General features: G+C 35.0%; 2 protein-coding genes across 4 annotated transcripts in view; both read left to right on the top strand.

The window, feature by feature from the left end:
* Positions 1-5,618, top strand: part of LOC136025845 (sphingosine-1-phosphate lyase-like) — a 55,442-nt gene extending 49,824 nt beyond the window's left edge. For both annotated transcript variants that reach the window (XM_065701861.1, XM_065701862.1), the window contains exon 4: positions 4,245-5,618. In XM_065701861.1, the coding sequence (XP_065557933.1) occupies positions 4,245-5,239 (995 nt within the window). In that variant the 3' untranslated portion in view covers positions 5,240-5,618. The remainder of the gene's footprint in view (positions 1-4,244) is intronic.
* Positions 5,619-15,581: 9,963 nt separating this feature from the next.
* Positions 15,582-18,134, top strand: part of LOC136025846 (translation elongation factor 2) — a 61,808-nt gene continuing 59,255 nt past the window's right edge. For both annotated transcript variants that reach the window (XM_065701863.1, XM_065701864.1), the window contains exon 1: positions 15,582-15,707. In XM_065701863.1, coding sequence (XP_065557935.1) covers positions 15,705-15,707 — 3 coding nt within the window. In that variant the 5' untranslated portion in view covers positions 15,582-15,704. The remainder of the gene's footprint in view (positions 15,708-18,134) is intronic.

Raw genomic sequence — 18,134 nt, forward strand, 5'->3', positions numbered from 1 at the left:
ATGAAAGTTAGTAGTGTCAGCAAGAGGAAACTATTTCCATTCGTAAAAAGGAGAAAATACAAAAGGAATAATTAGGTTTACACAGATGTCCTTTTCTGCCCAATATGCGGGGAATATAGTGGTGAATTAGATCATTTTTCGGATTTGAAAGGGTTAAGGGAGGATGTTTCTCAAGAGTGATGGGGTGAGGAATGAGAAGAAATCATGTTAAAGGATAATAATATCTAAGGGGTAAAGAATTTGGGTATGTTTTTAGTCTAGGTATGGCACTTAGATATCATTTTCTATAGGTTAGTCGCATACTTCGTATTTCCAGATGTATTTTGTTGTCTCAATTCCTTGAACTATTAAGCATTGCTGATTTTGCGTTTAGTTTCAGTAAATGGTCATCTATATGTAAACATTTGACCTAGAGATGTATCTATATTTCTGTATAGAGATATAGATGTCAAGGCCCAAGCCTGAACATTATCGCACTCTCGATACAAAATTAACGTGCAGATAGGTACTGCAGTGCAGTCGTTCCGCAGTGCTGGGTAACTCTGTTGTGTATATGTTACCGTGAATGTTCGATATTCATGAATATCGACATTCACCGATGAATGTCCGAAAGACAGTTTTTTCTCCTTGCATTTAGTCAGCGTTGCCAGTCAATCTTTTCAATATAATGCAAGGCTTGATGATGAGAGGTTAGGTTATATTAAGTTTGATCAGGTTAGGTTAGCCTAGGTTTCAACCCGTTTCTGGTATTTATAACCAAAATTAACCTAACCTAAACTAACATAATCTAATCTAACTTTAATTTTTACCATCATAGCTTGCATAAGACTGAAAAAGCTGACTTGCAAAGCTAATTGAATCCAACCAGGGAAAAAGGAATTTGGGACATTCACCGGTGAATATCGACATTAATCAGATTTTGGACATTCATGGTAACATATATAATGACAGAATATAAGAAGTTAAACTTGTTTTCAAGTTATTGCCATGGTTAAAGATATAGAATCTATAGTGCCAAGTCTAACATAAAGGTAAAAAGTCTAATCTTTTAACTAGCTTCTTGGCACTTGAATTTTCCACATATCTGGGTGCAAGTATGTTTCTGCGGCCTGTTACTGTTCAGTGAACATTATGCTACCGTGCCTCAAACCTCAAAATTCAATATCTAACTTACTTTTGTTATATTATTATTTTATTAATTATTCATTAACATTAAATTGTTAAGTTATTATTATGTGAAATTTTTAATAAAGTTTATTAAATTTTATTGATTTTAAATAATTAATAATTAATTAAATAATTAATAATTAAATAATTTAATAATTAAATAATTTAATAATTAATAATTAAATAATTGATTAATTATTAATATAATAATTAAATTAATTAATTTAATTATTAAATAATTAAATAATTAAATATTGATTTAATAATTAAATTCGGACAACCGAATTTTTGCTACAGTTTTTCTCTTTTTAATTTTACAAGGTTTTATTTTGCACTCTTCCCAACCTTAAAAAGAGAGAAATGTTGCTTAATAGAAATGAGGCTGTATAGAGATGAAGAAATAATGTTTATATTAGTGGGGGAGGGGGAGGGGGGTAATGTCTATATTAGTCGGGTCTATATTAGTCGGTTTTAATGTCTATATTAGTCGAGGGTAATGTTTATATTAGCCGGGGATAATGTCTATATTATTCGTGGGTAATGTCTATATTAGTCGGTGGTAATGTCTATATTAGTCTAAGGTAATGTCTATATTAGTCGAGGTTAATGTCTATATTAGTCGGGGATAATGTCTATTAGTCAGGGGTAATGTCTATATTACATTTAATTACAATTACGTAATTTGTAATTACAATTACAAATACGTAAATTGTAATTACAATTACGTAATTGTAATTACGGGGGTAATTAAATTTAATCACATTAAGAAGTCGCTTTTAATCATCATCAATCTCTTTTGTGTTTTTATAAATTATCTAAAGAAGAATGCTTTTGGCGTATCTCCTCTTTTAGCCAAACTTTGTAACCTGGAGAAATAACTGAAAAGTAGCCATCGAGATTTATTTCTAAAATCAAATGGTCGAAAAAAAAATGCTAAAAAGAAATGATAAGTCAAAACTGGTACTTTTTTTGGTTGGTTGTCAGCTGCTGCACAGGATATGGCAACTCTGTATGCAGAGCGTGGGGCTGGCAGGGAAGCCTTGTTTTCCAAAATGTTTGAATTAATCTACATTCTTATCAAGTAGTTATACTGCCTTTTTCCGACGTCATAATAATCAATCTCAACGACGTTGCCATGTAACATACTTAGACAGAAAATTTTTGTTTTGACTGCAGATATCTTTTTGTTAGTGCAAACACTGCAATGTTTTTCAGCTACAAAGTTCCAACGTTTTACCATGACCTTTTTTGTAGGCCAAGGGGGTTTATCACTATATCAGGAATTGTCATGTCACCAATTCCGATTCCAGATATTATTTCATTAGTGCAAACAATTTGACGTTCTCTATGACCATTTTGATATCAATACGACATTTTCTGTGATCCTGTTATCAATTTTGATGTCAAATGTTTTATCATTAGTGTAAATACTGCAACTTTTTTCAACTGAAACATATTTTTGTAGACCAAGATATTTTATCAGTGCGCCTAAAGTTGAGATTTTATCTCTTATGATTTTAGATATTTTGTCATTATTGTGGACACTGCATCACTGAAACGTTTTTTTCATGACCATTTTGGAGGCCAAGACGGTTAACTAATTGGTCCATACTACCATTACCATGTTATCAATTACGCCAGGGCTCTAAATCCTTTCTGATTTCCATTGTTTTTGTGGGCTCTTACATTTTTTTCTAATTTAATTATCAAATTCAGAAATTCAGTTCCTCAAAAGTATTGCAGAACTTTGTGCAGAACTGTGCAGAACTTTTTCTCTGTTTTTTACTTGCTCAGATTCTATTAAGTTTGACAGAAACGAACATAAAAAAGAAAAATAATTTAATTTTTTATATTTATTTATTTTAAAAAAGTTAAATAATTATTTATTATTAATTATTATGAATAACAGTTTACGAATAACATATATTATGAATAACAGTTTATATTGTTTTTTTTCTGATTTCTTAACATAACTTCCTAATTTTTAGGATGTTATGTAACTAATTAATTTTTATATTCGTTTCTGCTTTCATTAAACTCTTTCTAGACACGATATTGTATAGACTTTGCTAAAGCATGCCTTGTCATTTAAAGTATATCCCATACGTGCTTTTGATATTCTAACAGTCTGCTATTTCAAACAGCTTTTATCTCACATCATGATTTGATGGAATTTTAATGTCAACAAAAATATATATCAATTATAATAGTTATAAATAAAAATAATATATATATATATATATATATATATATATATATATATATATATATATATATATATATATATATATATATATATATATATGAGTAGTTAGGAAAGCAAAACAAGGGTGATTTCTGCCCACGGAAAAGAGAACGTAGAATGACGACGAATTTTTTGTTTTAATATTTTAATAGTCGTCGCTTCAACAAGCAGGCCGGGGCTTGTGGAACTCATCACTCATCGCTTGTGTTAACACACCCTTTCTTAAACTATGACACTTAAATATCTAGCTTTTTAACTTATTATGTGAATTCATTGTGATCTTAGAATTTATTGACGAACAGTCTATCACCTCACTTTATAATTGTGATGCGGTGGCTCAGTTACTATATAGAGTTGGGCAATAGCTTTATTGCTTTATGTTTTAATACTGCACCGTCTGTTGCTCAAGAGAACATTTTACTTACATGCAAAAACAACTGGTTACGTAGAATCAGATGATTTTTCGACATTAGACTATATATTCCCCTCTCAGACATGTAGGCATAGACCTACATGTCTGAGAAGGGACCTTGTCAAAGAGCCAAGCCAACAAGAGTATTCAGTAAAGATAAGAAGCTAAATTAAAAAAAAATACAATAAAAAAGGAACCGATCAAAACATCAAAAATCTACGAGTAAAGGAGCGTATGTATTTCTATTTTCTTATCAAAATACAGCGATGAGCCGTTTCCATTCCACAAAAATTTTTGTTTTTTGTATGATAGAAAGGCACTATGGACTTCCTCATTTTTAACGTTTTATTTACCATAACCTACTGTCTGAACTTATCCTAAAACTTTATACTTCTGACCTAATTTTCTTCTTTTCTTTAGGTATAAGGCGACCTGAAATGGTCATCCCTGTAACTGCTCACGCTGGATTTGACAAAGCTGCCGAGTTGCTGAGAATGGGAATTAAGAAAGTTCCCGTCGACCCCGCTACAATGCAATGTAACATGAGGGCTATGCGCCGCGCTATTTCTCGTAATACTTGTATGCTGGTTGCGTCCGCGCCCACTTTTCCCCATGGTTGTATTGATCCAGTTCAGGAGATAGCCCAACTTGGCCTAAAATATGATATTCCTGTTCATGTTGACGCATGTCTTGGTGGTTTTTTAATTCCTTTTATGGCACAAGCAGGATATGATCTTAAGCCATTTGATTTCCGTGTCAAAGGAGTTACCAGTATTTCAGCTGATCCGCATAAGTACGGTTTTACACCTAAAGGTGCGTCTGTACTTCTATTTTCGCATCCAAAATACAGAGATGAACAGTTTTTCGTTGCAACTGACTGGCCTGGTGGAATTTATGCCTCTCCAACAATTGCTGGCTCTCGTGCTGGTGGTCCGATCGCCACCTGTTGGGCTACGATGCTACGATATGGTGTAAATGGCTATGTAGAAAGTGCAAGGAAGATAGTTAGTCAAGCCCGTCGTCTCGAGGCTGCTTTCCGCCAAATTGAAGGGATTCACGTTCTAGGCGTGCCTGAAGTCTCAGTTGTCGCGATCGGCTCCGACGTATTCGACATTTATCGACTTCAAAGTAATCTCGCAAGCAAAGGATTTAAATTTGCCCCACTGCAGTTTCCAGCCGCCATTCACCTTGCACTTACACATTTCCACAAGAGTGATGAAGTTATTGACAGGCTTATCGATGTTGTGCGTACTGAGGTCAAAGAGCTACTGAACGACCCAGATGTTCCAGCAACTGGGTCAGCTGGAATATATGGCTCCTCCCAAAAAGTCCCAGATAGATCTATTATTGGAGATATTGCTAAAGTCTATTTGAATGCGCTATACAGTATTAAAGAAGATAAAAATGAAAATTAGTCCAATGTTGCTGAGTTCAGAAGGTTTTAGATAGGGGCTTCTTTGAATTTTTTTTCTGGCCTTTTTAAGTATAGTTTCGAATATTTTTTAAAACTCCCCTCTGGCTTTGATTCCTCCACCATTTCGTTTTACCCTTTGTGTTTCGTAAAAGCAGAATTTGTCTCAGAGTAGTTTTTAGGGGATGACTAATAGGATAAAACTACAAATGGTGATTTTTCTTTGTTAAAATTAATCGAAGATAGTTTTTTAGATGCGTTGTTCTCATAATATTTCTTCTTTTATTTGTTGACGGAACCTCTGCTACGCATCGGTATAGGAGTAACGTGTTTATTTACTAATTTTTCTCTTTATCTAGTCTAAATAAACTCTCTGCCAGTTTCTTTTTTGTTAGTGTCTGTCCCAGTTAGGTTTATCTCCTATTTAGAATATCTTAGTGCCTAAGGCTACTCCAGTTAGGCTGAGCTCAATGGAGTGTAGCTTGGTGAGCTTCAGTGCCTGTACAAGTTTTTTCGGAAAACCTTTAGGATTAGCAGATGCAGGTAACACTTATTTATAAAATGCCGATATTTGCGTAAGATATATATTTATTTATACCCACATACAAAATTAAAATGTGTATAGTAAGAATAGAAACGAGTAATTCAATACAGATCAGCGACATTTCGACGAAATCAACGACATTGTAGAGTTACGCGGTGTTAAGTAACCAGATAAGGTAGTGATGCGGGTTGCAACCGTTGGGAAGCACCAGAGTTCGCTCTACAGTACAAAAATGGCATATTATCATTAGCAATTTTCGGTTTTCTTTAATTTATTGGATAGTCCTATATCTTTTTTTTTTGGGGGGGGGATCTTAAAATTTCTTAATGTTTGGGTCTTTTAATTATTGTTTTTTTTTTGTGTGTGTATGTGTGTTTTGAGTTTTTGAATGGTTGTAATGCACTATATTGAAAATAATATTCTTTTTTTTTTTTTTTTTTAGTAGTTTTGTTTCATTTTGTTTTTTTCTTCTGGCCATAGAGCCTTACGGGGGAGTCTATGTTGAAGTGTTTTTGTTGTAAATTTATCGGTTGAATAAATTGATTGATTGCACCAAACAAGTTGATATTTTTTCTATTCTGGTAAGAACCTGGCAAATATAAAAGAAATTTGCAATACCGAAAATAACAAATACGAATTAGCTTCAAATCAGTTTCTCGACACAGATAGTAAAGTCTTAACACAAAAAGTATAGCATGCTCACGAAACGTCTGATAAAATGTCACGAGACCGTGCTTACGACGATGCCCATGGTTTGTGAAAATCTTAGTCTACCCTATTTTAAATTCATATTTGATACAAGATATAGTTTCACGTCATAAAGCTGAAACTGAAGTGAATAGCGAGATTCCAAGTAACTGTAGACTAGGAACACGCTAAAACAAAGATGGCAGTACAAATCATCAGTACCTAGATGCTCATTAAACGACAAATATTAACGTTTAGCAGTATTCAGCGACAGACTAATTCTTCCAAGACAAGAAGGAACCTTATTAATACTCTGTACTATGCCAACTTACATCCGACTAATAAGTAGGGAGTCGTAAGCGTGTCCAGGATAGGAAATGTCTAAAAACCAGTAGGATATCCTGTAAATATGTGCATCCCCGTACTTCGTAAGACGAGTATACATAGTATTACTGTAAACACAGTATAACTGCGTATCCATGTAAAACATTTGAATTTGTAATCAGTAAAACCGTAAACACAGTAAAACTGTAACTACTACTACTACTACTACTACTAATAACTCACTGCAGCACCAAGCCGCCTGAGGCCAACACAGCTACGCACGCTCCTCCTCCAACCTAATCTATTTAAAGCCTCCCTCTTTACACCCTCCCAGGAAGTTCCCATTTCCTTTAAATCCTTATTTATGACATCCTCCCAACCCAGACAAGGACGACCTGCTTTCCGTGTAGCCCCAGACGGTTGGCCAAAAAGGACAATCTTCGGTAATCTGTCATCCTTCATCCGTAGAACGTGGCCTAGCCATCTCAACCTTTCTTTCATTATAGCCCCAGAAAGCGGGATTGAACCACACTTTTCGTACAACCTACTGTTTGAAATACGGTCAGTCAGCCGGGTACCCAGAACAATCCGTAGGCAATTTCTCTGGAAATTGCCTACGGAAAACTGTAACACCCAGTGAAAGTGTATATTCCTGTAAAACATTTGTATGTGTAAACACTAAACCTATGCATCCATTTAAAACGTGTGTCTGCGTTAATATTAAACTGTAAACACAGTAAAACAATGTGTCTATGTAAATCGTGTTTATGGGTAAACAGCAAAACTGTAAGCATGGTAATACTGTATATCCTCTTAAAACACATGTATGTCTAAAACAAGTAGGAGAATCCTTGAAAGAACGCTGAATAAACATGCACTGAAAATATATGAAGAGATAACCCCATCCATTTCCAACTCTTCGGTGAACAAGGATATTCTGAATCAGAATGCTCAATTTTATTCTTGCTTAAAAATTTAAGTGCCAGAACTACAAAAAAAATTTGCTTATTTCTTGTTTTTAACATCACACTTTAACTGCAGAAACGGAAAATTCAAATCTTGAGAAATTATATTTTAGAAGTTTCTCCGAAAAAGTTAGTCTTTAAAAGGTGGAAGGTCTTAATCAAACAGTTTGTGGAGCCACCCGGCTCAATAGTAACCAAAACTCTAAAAAATGGAATTTTGATACCAATAGCTACGTCAAAAGAATCGCATTTTAATGCTGATTTTAAATATATAAGTTTCATCAAGTTTAGTCTTACCCATTAAAAGTTACGAGCCTGAGAAAATTTGCCTCATTTTAAAAAATAGGGGGTAAAAAAAACACCCCCTAAAAGTAATACAATCTTAACGAAAATCACACCATCAGATTCAGCGTATCAGAGAACCTTATTGTAGAAGTTTCAAGTTCTTATCTACAGAAATGTGGAATTTTGTATTTTTTGCCAGAAGGCAGATCACGGATGAGTGTTTTTTTTTTTTTTTTTTTTTTTTTTCAGGGGTGATCGTATCGACCCAGTGGTCCTATAATCTTGCGAGAGGGCTCTTTCTAATGGAAATGAAAAATTCTTGTGTCCTTTTTAAGTGACCAAAAAAATTGGAGGGCACCTAGGCCCCCTCCCACGCTAATTGTTTTCCCAAAGTCAACGGATCAAAATTCTGAGATAGCCATTTTATTCATCGTAGTCGAAAAACCTTATAACTATGTCTTTGGGGACGACTTACTCCCCCACAGTCCCCGTGTTAGGGGCTACAAGTTACAAACTTTGACCAGTGCTTACATATAGTAATGCTTATTGGGAAGTTTACAGACGTTTTCAGAGGGATTTTTTGGTTGGGGGAGGGGTTGACAAGAGGGGGATATGTTGGGGGAACTTTCCATCGAGGAATTTGTCATGGGGGAAGAAAATTTCCATGAAGGGAGCGCAGGATTCTAGCATTATTTAAAAAAAAAAAAAAACAATGAAAAAATAAATATGAAAAGTTTTTTCAACTGGAAGTAAGGAGTAGCATTTAAACTTCAAACGAACAGAAATATTACGCATATGAGGGGCTCACCTCCTCCTAATACCTCGCTCTTGACGCTAAAGTATTTCTAGTGATTTCAACTATTTATTCTACGGCTTTTGTGATTCAGGGGTCATTCTTAATGAATTGGGACAAAATTTGATCTTTAGTGTAAAGAGCGAGGTACTGACGAGGGGGTGAACCCCTCATTTATGTAATAAAAACATGAGATTACAAAAGTTCGTTACGTAAGCTAATACGTTTATCTTTTACTAATAAAAACATTCATAAAAAATTAAAAGTTCTAGTTGTCTTTTTAAGTAACCAAAAAATCGCAGGGCAACTAGGCTTCCTCCACCGTTCCTTTTTTTCTCAAAATCACTCGATCAAAACTATGAGAAAGCCAATTAGCCAAAAAAAAAAACTTGCAAATTTCGTGTTAATTATTCCTCTGCGTAGAGCCAAAATCAAAACAGAAATTACTTCGTATATGAAAGGGGCTGCTTCCTCATCAACGCCCCGCTCTTTGCGCTAAAGTTTTTTTACTGTTTTAAAAAGCAGAGTTGAGAGAAAGAGTCAAACTTTAGCGTAAAGAGCGGGGCGTTGATGAGGAAGCAGCCCCTTTCATATACGAAGTAATTTCTGTCCGTTTTAAGTTTTAATGTTGCTCCTTACTTTCAGCTAAAAAAAACTTTTTTTTTTTATTTAATTCCATACAGAGGTGAAAAAAACCCTGTTAATGTTCATTGAAACTTTTTTAAATAGTTTGAGTCTGTCCTAAAGCATTACCGCAAAAAAAGTACTGCCAAAGCTCTCGCGCAAAGAATTACTACAATACGAGTTGCTGTCTCACCGAAAGTGTGTCACTTTGTACGATTTACTGTCTCAGTTTTCCTTCTTAGTGGGTTATTTCTAGGGAGAAAAGTACGAAACTTCACTATTGGGCTAGTTTCCTAGTCCAATTGGACTACCATATATCTGCACACAAAGGGGCAAGAAGGATTCCCTCCTCCCTCAAATTGGTTCTTACAACCCTGGTTGCACAAAAAGGCAGTTTTCTTGTTTTTAGGTAGTCAAAATGTGACTACTATATATCTGCACACAAAGGGGCAAGAAGGATTCCTTCCTCCCTCAAATTGGTCCTAACAACCCTGGTTGCACAAGATTGCAGTTTTCCTAGTTTTCAGCACAGATGGGGTGCTACGGGGTTCCTAGTCTTTCTCTAGAAAATTCTTAAAGCTAATTTTTAAGTTCTGTATTGATAGAAGACGCCAAATCCCCCCTACCTTTCAATCAATCAATGGGGCTTATTGTCAATTAAAAAAACATTATGCATAACAACAATATTCAGTCCATTCCTGGACGCCTATGTCCTCAATCGTTACCTTTTAAACAAGATATGCAGCGTGGTCACTGCTACTCTCAGAAACAACCTTACTTCTCAATTATCCAGCAAAACTACCAATAGGTCGAATCCCCGGCTTGCATCGAATCAGGATTAAACCAGTATTTTAATTCAGTTTCGCCTGCTTTTGTTCCAGTACCGACAAAATTTCCGACCTTTCACACCCCCTAAAATTTAATAGTTTGAGTCCAGAATATCTTTTGGTCTGGGTTGGGGACCCCAGGGTGGGTTTCACTATCATCACAAATGTACCAAGTCCTATAACTTCTCTTCTCAGATTAGATCAAAATATTCCAAGCTCAATATCTTCTTTTTGTCTGGACTAATTGAAATTACTTTTGCCCGTAAATTCTATTGTTCAGGCTGATTGAAAATATGCCGAGAGTGGTGACCCGCATTGGTTTTGGCTGATAAAAATTGTTCCAGGTCCTTTAACTTTTTTTCTTTTTACGGCAGGTGGCAATGGGCATTTTTGGCCTGAAACTCGATTCGGTATGGTGAGTCCACCCATGATATAATGATTGCTTTTGACTTAGACTGATCAAAAATATACCAAGACTATTCCGTTTGTTCTAGGCTAATTAAAAACATGTCGAGTCTGATAAAAAATGTTCGGAGTCTGAAAATTTATTTTCTTATAACAGCTGGAGGCAACGGGTATTTGTAGTCAGAGCCTCGACTCGATATGGTGAGCCAGCCCGTGATAATAATAACTTCTTTCAGCCTGAACCGATCAAAAATATTCTAAAATACTTAAAGCTTTGTAACCCTTTACAACCTGAGATAGTTGAAAATGTTTCAAATCAGGGAGCTTCTTTCTTTTGGCTTGGTATTAAATATACATAGTCCAATACCTTTTTTTCTGGGCTGATTGGAAATATTACAAGTCTGGTAACTCCTCTTCAGGGCCAGAAGCGGGGGTTAGAGGGGGCAAGCGCCCGAATGGCACGCCGGGGGCAGCTAAATAAGCTTAAATTGTATATTTTTCGGCAAAACTGTAATGTTTACGGTATTGATGGTGCAGTAGGGGGCGGCATAGTCTACATTCACCCACCCTCTAGAAAAAAAACAACTAATTCTAGCTCTGCTCCTTTTGGTGTGGACTGTATTTTTCTGCCTTGTGTCTTGTGCCCTAAAGGTTTTTTCATGCTCTTATGGTTTTTTCGAGATAATAGTTTGAGACAAAGTTCTTTGACCAAGCCCTTGAATAACAGAAATACAATTTCGTTTTGAGTTAGGTCACCTATAACTTTATTAGAAAACGCTGAAAAAAGTTTGGTTGTATTGATTCATGACACCCAAATCTCTTCCCATCGGCTTGAAATTTGCTGGCTACGTATGCTGGAAATAAACATGAGGGTTAAAAATACTAAGACAAAAATTGGTGATATCGATTCGTGAGACCCCAAATGAGTCAATCAACATTTTTTCTTTGTTTCTCTTCTTGTTTGATCGTCAGTTTTAAGCGTCCAGGAATCACAGGCATAGATGGCAATCGGAGTAATGAAGGAGTAGAAAAGTCTTGTTTTAAGAATTGTTGATAAATTCTTGTTCCTTTAGATGGGCGTCAGGGATTTAAAACTGGAGTTGGCAAGTCTCAGGCGTCTCTTGAAATCTTTGAGCTGGTTGTTATCAGAAGTAAGTAGGCTCCCTAGGTAGGTGAAATCTTCCACCCACTCAATGATACCTCCACCAAGCTGAAGACTGAGATTTACCTGTGAATCGGGTTTGCGTGAGCAGCACATTTCTTTCGTTTTTGAGATGATGATGGCCATCCCGAAGATGTTAGTAGACGATTGAATGCTGTAAACCTGGGATTGAAGGTCTTGAACAGACTCGGCTATTAGGTCTGTGTTATCGGCATGTGCTAGTCTATCTATTACTATTCCTTCAATAAGGGTGCTGGACGGGTTGTCTACGAGTGAAAGGGCTGCATATAGAAAGAGATTGAACAAGTCCGATGATAGTAGATAGCCTTTTAACATTCTAGTAGAGGTTTCGAAGCCTCCGGTAAGTCCTTCTCCAGTCATGACTCGGCTTCTGTCTTCTTATATTTAAAGTTTGACTCTGTCACAACTCTACTTTTTAAAACAATAAAAAAAAAAATTAGCTTAAAGAGCGAGGTGTTGAGGAAGGGACAACCCCTTTCATATACGGATCAATTTCTGTTCGTTTGAAGTTTTAATGTCACTCCTTAGTTGCAGTTAAAAAAAACTAGTTATCTTTATTTAATTTTCTCTCTCATGAGTAAGTTTGTTTTTCCATGTTTGACGAGGGTTCTAGTGTTGAGGTTACCTATTGACATAGTTATTTTTGGAGAAAAAATGGTCTCCAGATTTGGAGTTTCTAACGTAGATATATCCGCGTTTTACGGTCGTCAAGTCGTTGGCTGCCCCGGGCGCGGTAGTTCTTAATGCATGGCCGTTGGATACCCCGGACGCGGTAGCACTGGTTCTCATATCTGATCTCTTGTTCATTTTCATCAATAAAACTAGAGAAGGGGTTTCTTGGCTTTTTTCGTAATAATTGTAAGCCGCTCCTCTCTGTCCCTAGCAGGGGCCAATTGTATCTACTACCGATAGTGCATCCTTTTGGCGAGCGGTAACACCAGCAATTGAACCCATTGCGGCGGGGAATGTGACTGACGGGACATGTCCATACGCCGATGAGCCCTGTCCAGTGAACATTAAAGGGGCTATCCTCCTTCTCCTTCGTCAGAAGTTTTTACCCTCAGACAAGGGTACGTTTGAGTTTGACTTGGCTATTTTCTGTAATTTCTGTTTGTTTTGAGTTTCATTTATTTATTGACGGTGATAGTTTTGCGCCTGGAAGATTATTTGGCTTTATTTTTGCTCATTCTTGGCTCAAAGGAGCTCTTTACTTTTCTTTGAAAAACCTGTTTTGAGGAAAAAGCTTTTTTAATTAGTCACATAAAACAACGAAATGACAATAACAACCAGGATTTCACTTCAATTTCTTTTTAGTGATTACCTCAGTAGAGGCAATCACTCAAGTCACTTCTTAGTAGAGTCATTTCTCAATAGAGGCCTACCACAGGCGACTCAGTGCATCCCCAAGTGGTGGATAGGGGATCACCCTTCAGATATGCTCATTCAACATTAAAGTTCATTCATTTTGCTCAAACTTTCATCTAGGATGCTTAAATTATCAGCATAATCTAAGTCCAAGAGAATTTTTACTCCTGTACGTTTCAACATATCTTTATATTTGAAGTTCTCTTCTTAGGAAACAGTTTGAATGCATCCTAATTTTATCGCTTTTCGCGATTCTTAGTTCCCTTTTATTGTATCACTTTTTAACCCTTACTTTTATTTGAAAAGCTTTCTTTTCCCTTTTTCTTTCTTTTTAGTTAAGCTATGAAGGCCCATGACTAGAAACATGGAGCTATATCAAGCTGGCTCAGATTTTGTTTTAAGAGAGTCCAGGTTTCCTGACTTGATTTACCTTCAAACAGGATATGTTGCACGGTTCCATTTGCATTGTAACAATACTGAAACCTAAGTGAAGGTGAAAGATCCGTTTTGCATTCTAAGGAACATGTAAAACTGTTTGACATTTTCGTCTACGATGCAGGGAAAAACTTACTTTTTGTTAAATGGGGGCTGGAAAGGCTGTGTGTATATGTATGTATATATTTATTTCCCATCAAAAGAAATAAGAAATATGAAAAGAAACGGTTGGAGTATAAGATAAAAAAGCAAAAACACACTACAAAAGAATACACAAAAACAAGAAAAATAAAGAACAAATGGACATCTAACTACAAAAACAAAAACTATTGCCTCAAAATAATTGCCCAAGGATGAGTAACAATATTGGAGTTATATCTGACGATCTGGGCTATGATCGCTTCATTAGGGTCGATAATCCCATACCGACTTGTCACAATACGGTTACTTTTCCATGGTGGAAGCCGTAAGAGGTACTTCGCATATTTATAATATGTAAACCGCAATTCTTTCTTATTTTCCTTTTGGAATATCCTCCATAAGGGACTTAAATACAGATAATGGGGTAGTGCCATTGCATTGCTGCAATGGCTTAAGAGCCCTCCTGCTCCACGATTTCCAAATGTTGTAGGTGTGTTCTGAATTAAAAAATAATGTTAATTCATGTCTGTATCGCAATGCCTTTTCCATTTGAAAAATTCCTTTGAATTTTCTGAAAAGAATATGAAAGAAGCTCTTCTTCTCCCCTTTTGGTAAAACTGTCCGTGATCTTCTTTATTTTTGTATTTATTGAATTGTCTTTCGTCCTAGAAAGCATAGTGCTCTTTCATTTCTTTTGAAAGAAATTTCTTTTGAAAGAAATTTCTTTTCATTTTCATTTCTTTCTTTCATTTCTTTTATTTCTTTCTTTTGTAGTACTCTTTCATTTTTGTTGTATGAAAACGAGTGTCCAATTAAAAAAATAATAACAAAATAATCATATTTTCGCACCAGTGATAATTCTACGAAGACAGCATAAAATTACTTTCTTCGGTCTTTATTATATTTTAGGTGGTTGTATTCTGAATGAAAAGTTGTGTGTTAAAATATTGTTGTGGATTCTCTCTACTGCGTCTTTACAATATTTTGGATCAAAACTAACATTTTAATTATTCGTAAATAATGTATGGGATTGAAATTTAAAATAAATTTTGTCCAAGTTGCCGAGTGTAAATTAATAAAATATACACAAAATATTGATTTTTGCAGTGGAAACGAAGGAAATTATAGTAACATTGTTTTAGTTCACTAGGTAGCTCATTCTTCAAGATTCAGATAAAAGAGAAAAATATTTTCAATACGATATACTTTGCTGTTATTTTGAAACTAAAAATAGTTACATAATGATTAATATTTAATTTTTGAACCGCTTTCTTCTTCTTCTTTGGCAGACGTGGGCTTTTCAATCGAGGCTATTCAGTCCTTTTCCTTTTGATTCACTCTGTGATGGGCAAGGTTACTGATTTGGCTGCTCCTTATTTATCTAGAATCTGCTCGAATATTTTTCAGTAGATCTTTTGATTCTATTAGTTGTAATATAAGACGATAAACGCTGATTTCTGAGCTCTGTGTGCAAGTATACTATTACATTATACTATTTCGTCAGCCTATTACATTCAAATAGGCAATAGTCAATTGTTCCATTTTGAAAATTACAATACCTGCAAAGGTGAGAAGAGGGATCTGCGCAACTTGAACTAGGAAATTGATATGAAGACACTTGAAGAAATTGATATGAAGACTGAATATTTAGCCCATTTGAGCCAGACCAAATTCTATAATAAATTTTAGAAAGGTGCTTGTTGGGGAAAGGCGATATGATTGGATTATTCTTACCTAGCGCTATCTACAAGCATAACGGTGTTCTAATATTTCTTCCAAAAAGCATTAACGTTACAACAGCAACTTTCGCCGTTTACACATCACTTTTATTCTACGGGTTGAAGACCCTCCCGTAAAAATTTAGGATAAAAAGTTATCCAATTCCATCAAAATGGTAAGTTCATTAATGACCTAACTAATGTATGTTTAACGTCATATTAAGGCTCTAGAAAAAGTTTAAAGGGAGTATTGTAATGTCAGTGCATTGTTCAATGCCCTACTCAGCCTTTTCTTATTTAGCCTACTCAAAATTTTATTTTTAGCTTTTTCCAAAAGCCTGTTCATCTTCCTTCCTTTGCTGAGGCTACTGCCAACATCTTTACTAATTTCTAGCGAAGAAATTCCTCTATATGAGGGATATAGGCTACCTTTGAAAATAACTATTGGAAAATTACATAACGTCTAGACTTGTGTTTTCCGTTGATTAGCCCCTGGCCTAGGATCTAATATATGTTTAACGTCATATTAAGGCTCTAGTAAAAGTTTAAAGGGAGTATTGCAATGTCAGTGCATTGTTAAATGTCCTGCTCAAAATTTTATTTTTAGCTTTGTCCAAAAGCCTGTTCATCTTCCTTCCTTTGCTGAGGCTACTACCCATGTCTTTACTAATTTCTAGAGAAGAAATTCCTCTATATGAGGGATATAGTCTACCTTTGAAAATAACTGTTGGAAAATTACATAACTTCTAGTTTTTTTTGTTGATTAGTCTGTGATCTAGGTTATGGTGTCAGTGTAGAGTTGGGGCTGTTGGGAAGGAAACATCAAAAAATTCTGAAAATCTTAAAAACTGTAAATTCTAACTTAGGTTACACATAAGAGTATTTTACCCTCCCCCTCTCTTAGTGTGTGAATTTTGGCTATAGCTTATTTTTATTTATATACTTAGCATATCTTTTGTTATACATCATTCTTCTGTTTTAACCTAATAGGCTACCCAGAAATTCAACCAATACTGTTAAAATTAAGAAATACTAAAAGTATAAGAGATATCTTGTATGGGCTCTATATTTATACATTAGAGGAAGAAGGGATAAAATTTTATTTTTGCTACTTTTAACTATCTTGGAAAGGGGTTAGGTTAGGAAAATGAAACTTCTAGGGATGAGTCTACAGGCTAAAGTAGGATATGTCAGAGGAAGTATTTTGAAGTACCTACCTCTGCTCCTTCTCACTCTTGAGGGTCCTGACCTTTGATAGCCTTCAAAAATCTGTGTATTATAAAAGTGAAACCATGCAAAATACATCTTCTACCAAAACAAAATAGCCTAGGCTACACCAAAATTGTTTTCAGCTTCACAACTTTGCTCAATCCCAATTTATAATGTTTTAAAAGATATATGCTACAAATACATTTCCTAAATTAAAAAAAAAAAAAACCATGGATATGGCTTGAAATTCCACTCAAATAACAGGAATTGCACTTTCAGAACTAAAGCCAACAAAAAAGAAATGGATAGCTGAAAATTTTAGGTAAAATGTTGTTTTGTCAAAATTTCAATTGGTATAGACCTGTCATGTAAGAAAATTTCTGGACTCTAGAGAGTGAAGCAGTATATTTAGGTAAGTCTACTTCAAAATACCTTCCTGGGACCTACTGTGATAAAATTATAGCAGTTCACATAATTGGCTTTCCTATGAAGTGAATATACCACTTGATGCCTTTTTTATGTTCTTTATGAATATAATAATCACTTTGGTAAAATTCTAGTTGATTGACTTCTTGCTATCTCTGAAAGGGGTTAGGTTAAGGAAATTAAATGTTCAGGGTTGGGTCTACAAGCTAAAGTATGTCCTGGGAAGGTATTTTGAAGTACCGCCTCTACTCCTTCTCCCTCTAGAGGGCCCTGACCTTTGATGACCTCAAAAAATATGTATGTTATAAAAGTGAAATCTTTTTGAAATAGATCTTCTGCTTGAATGAAGTACAACAAAATTGTTTTCAGCTTCACAACTTTGCTTAATCCCAATTTATAGGTTTTAAAGATATGCAAATACATTTCCTAAATTTTGAAAAAAAACATTGATATGGCTCAGAATTCTACTCAAATAATAGGAATTGCATTTTCAGAACTAAAGGCAGAGAAAAAGCAACTGGTAACTGAAAATTAAGGTAATTTTGTTTTGTCACAATTTCAATAGGTATAGCACCTGTTATGTAGGCAAATTTCAGGGCTCTTCAGAGGGAGAAGGAGTAGAGGTGGGAACTTTAAAATACCTTTCCAGGACATAGGCTACTTTAGCCTGTAGTTTCATTTTCCTAACCTAGGCCCTTTTTGAGATGGCAAAAAGTCACTCAACTAGAATTTTACCATCACTTCTAATGTAAATTCAAATTTAAGCACTTTTTAATCTAAACTAACCTTATCTTGATAATTTTAGCATTGAGAAAATATAGCATTTTTTTTCTTCAAAAACTATAAAAAGATGACACTGAAAAAATGTATTATTTTGTGGAAAACTAGTGATAAGTTATACAACTTTAATTGAAAATTCATCATTTTTAAGAGCTCAAAAAGTGCCTAAATTTGAATTTGTTCACTGA

This window comes from Artemia franciscana, chromosome 4, assembly GCF_032884065.1.
Source record: "Artemia franciscana chromosome 4, ASM3288406v1, whole genome shotgun sequence".
Lineage (NCBI taxonomy): Eukaryota > Metazoa > Arthropoda > Branchiopoda > Anostraca > Artemiidae > Artemia > Artemia franciscana.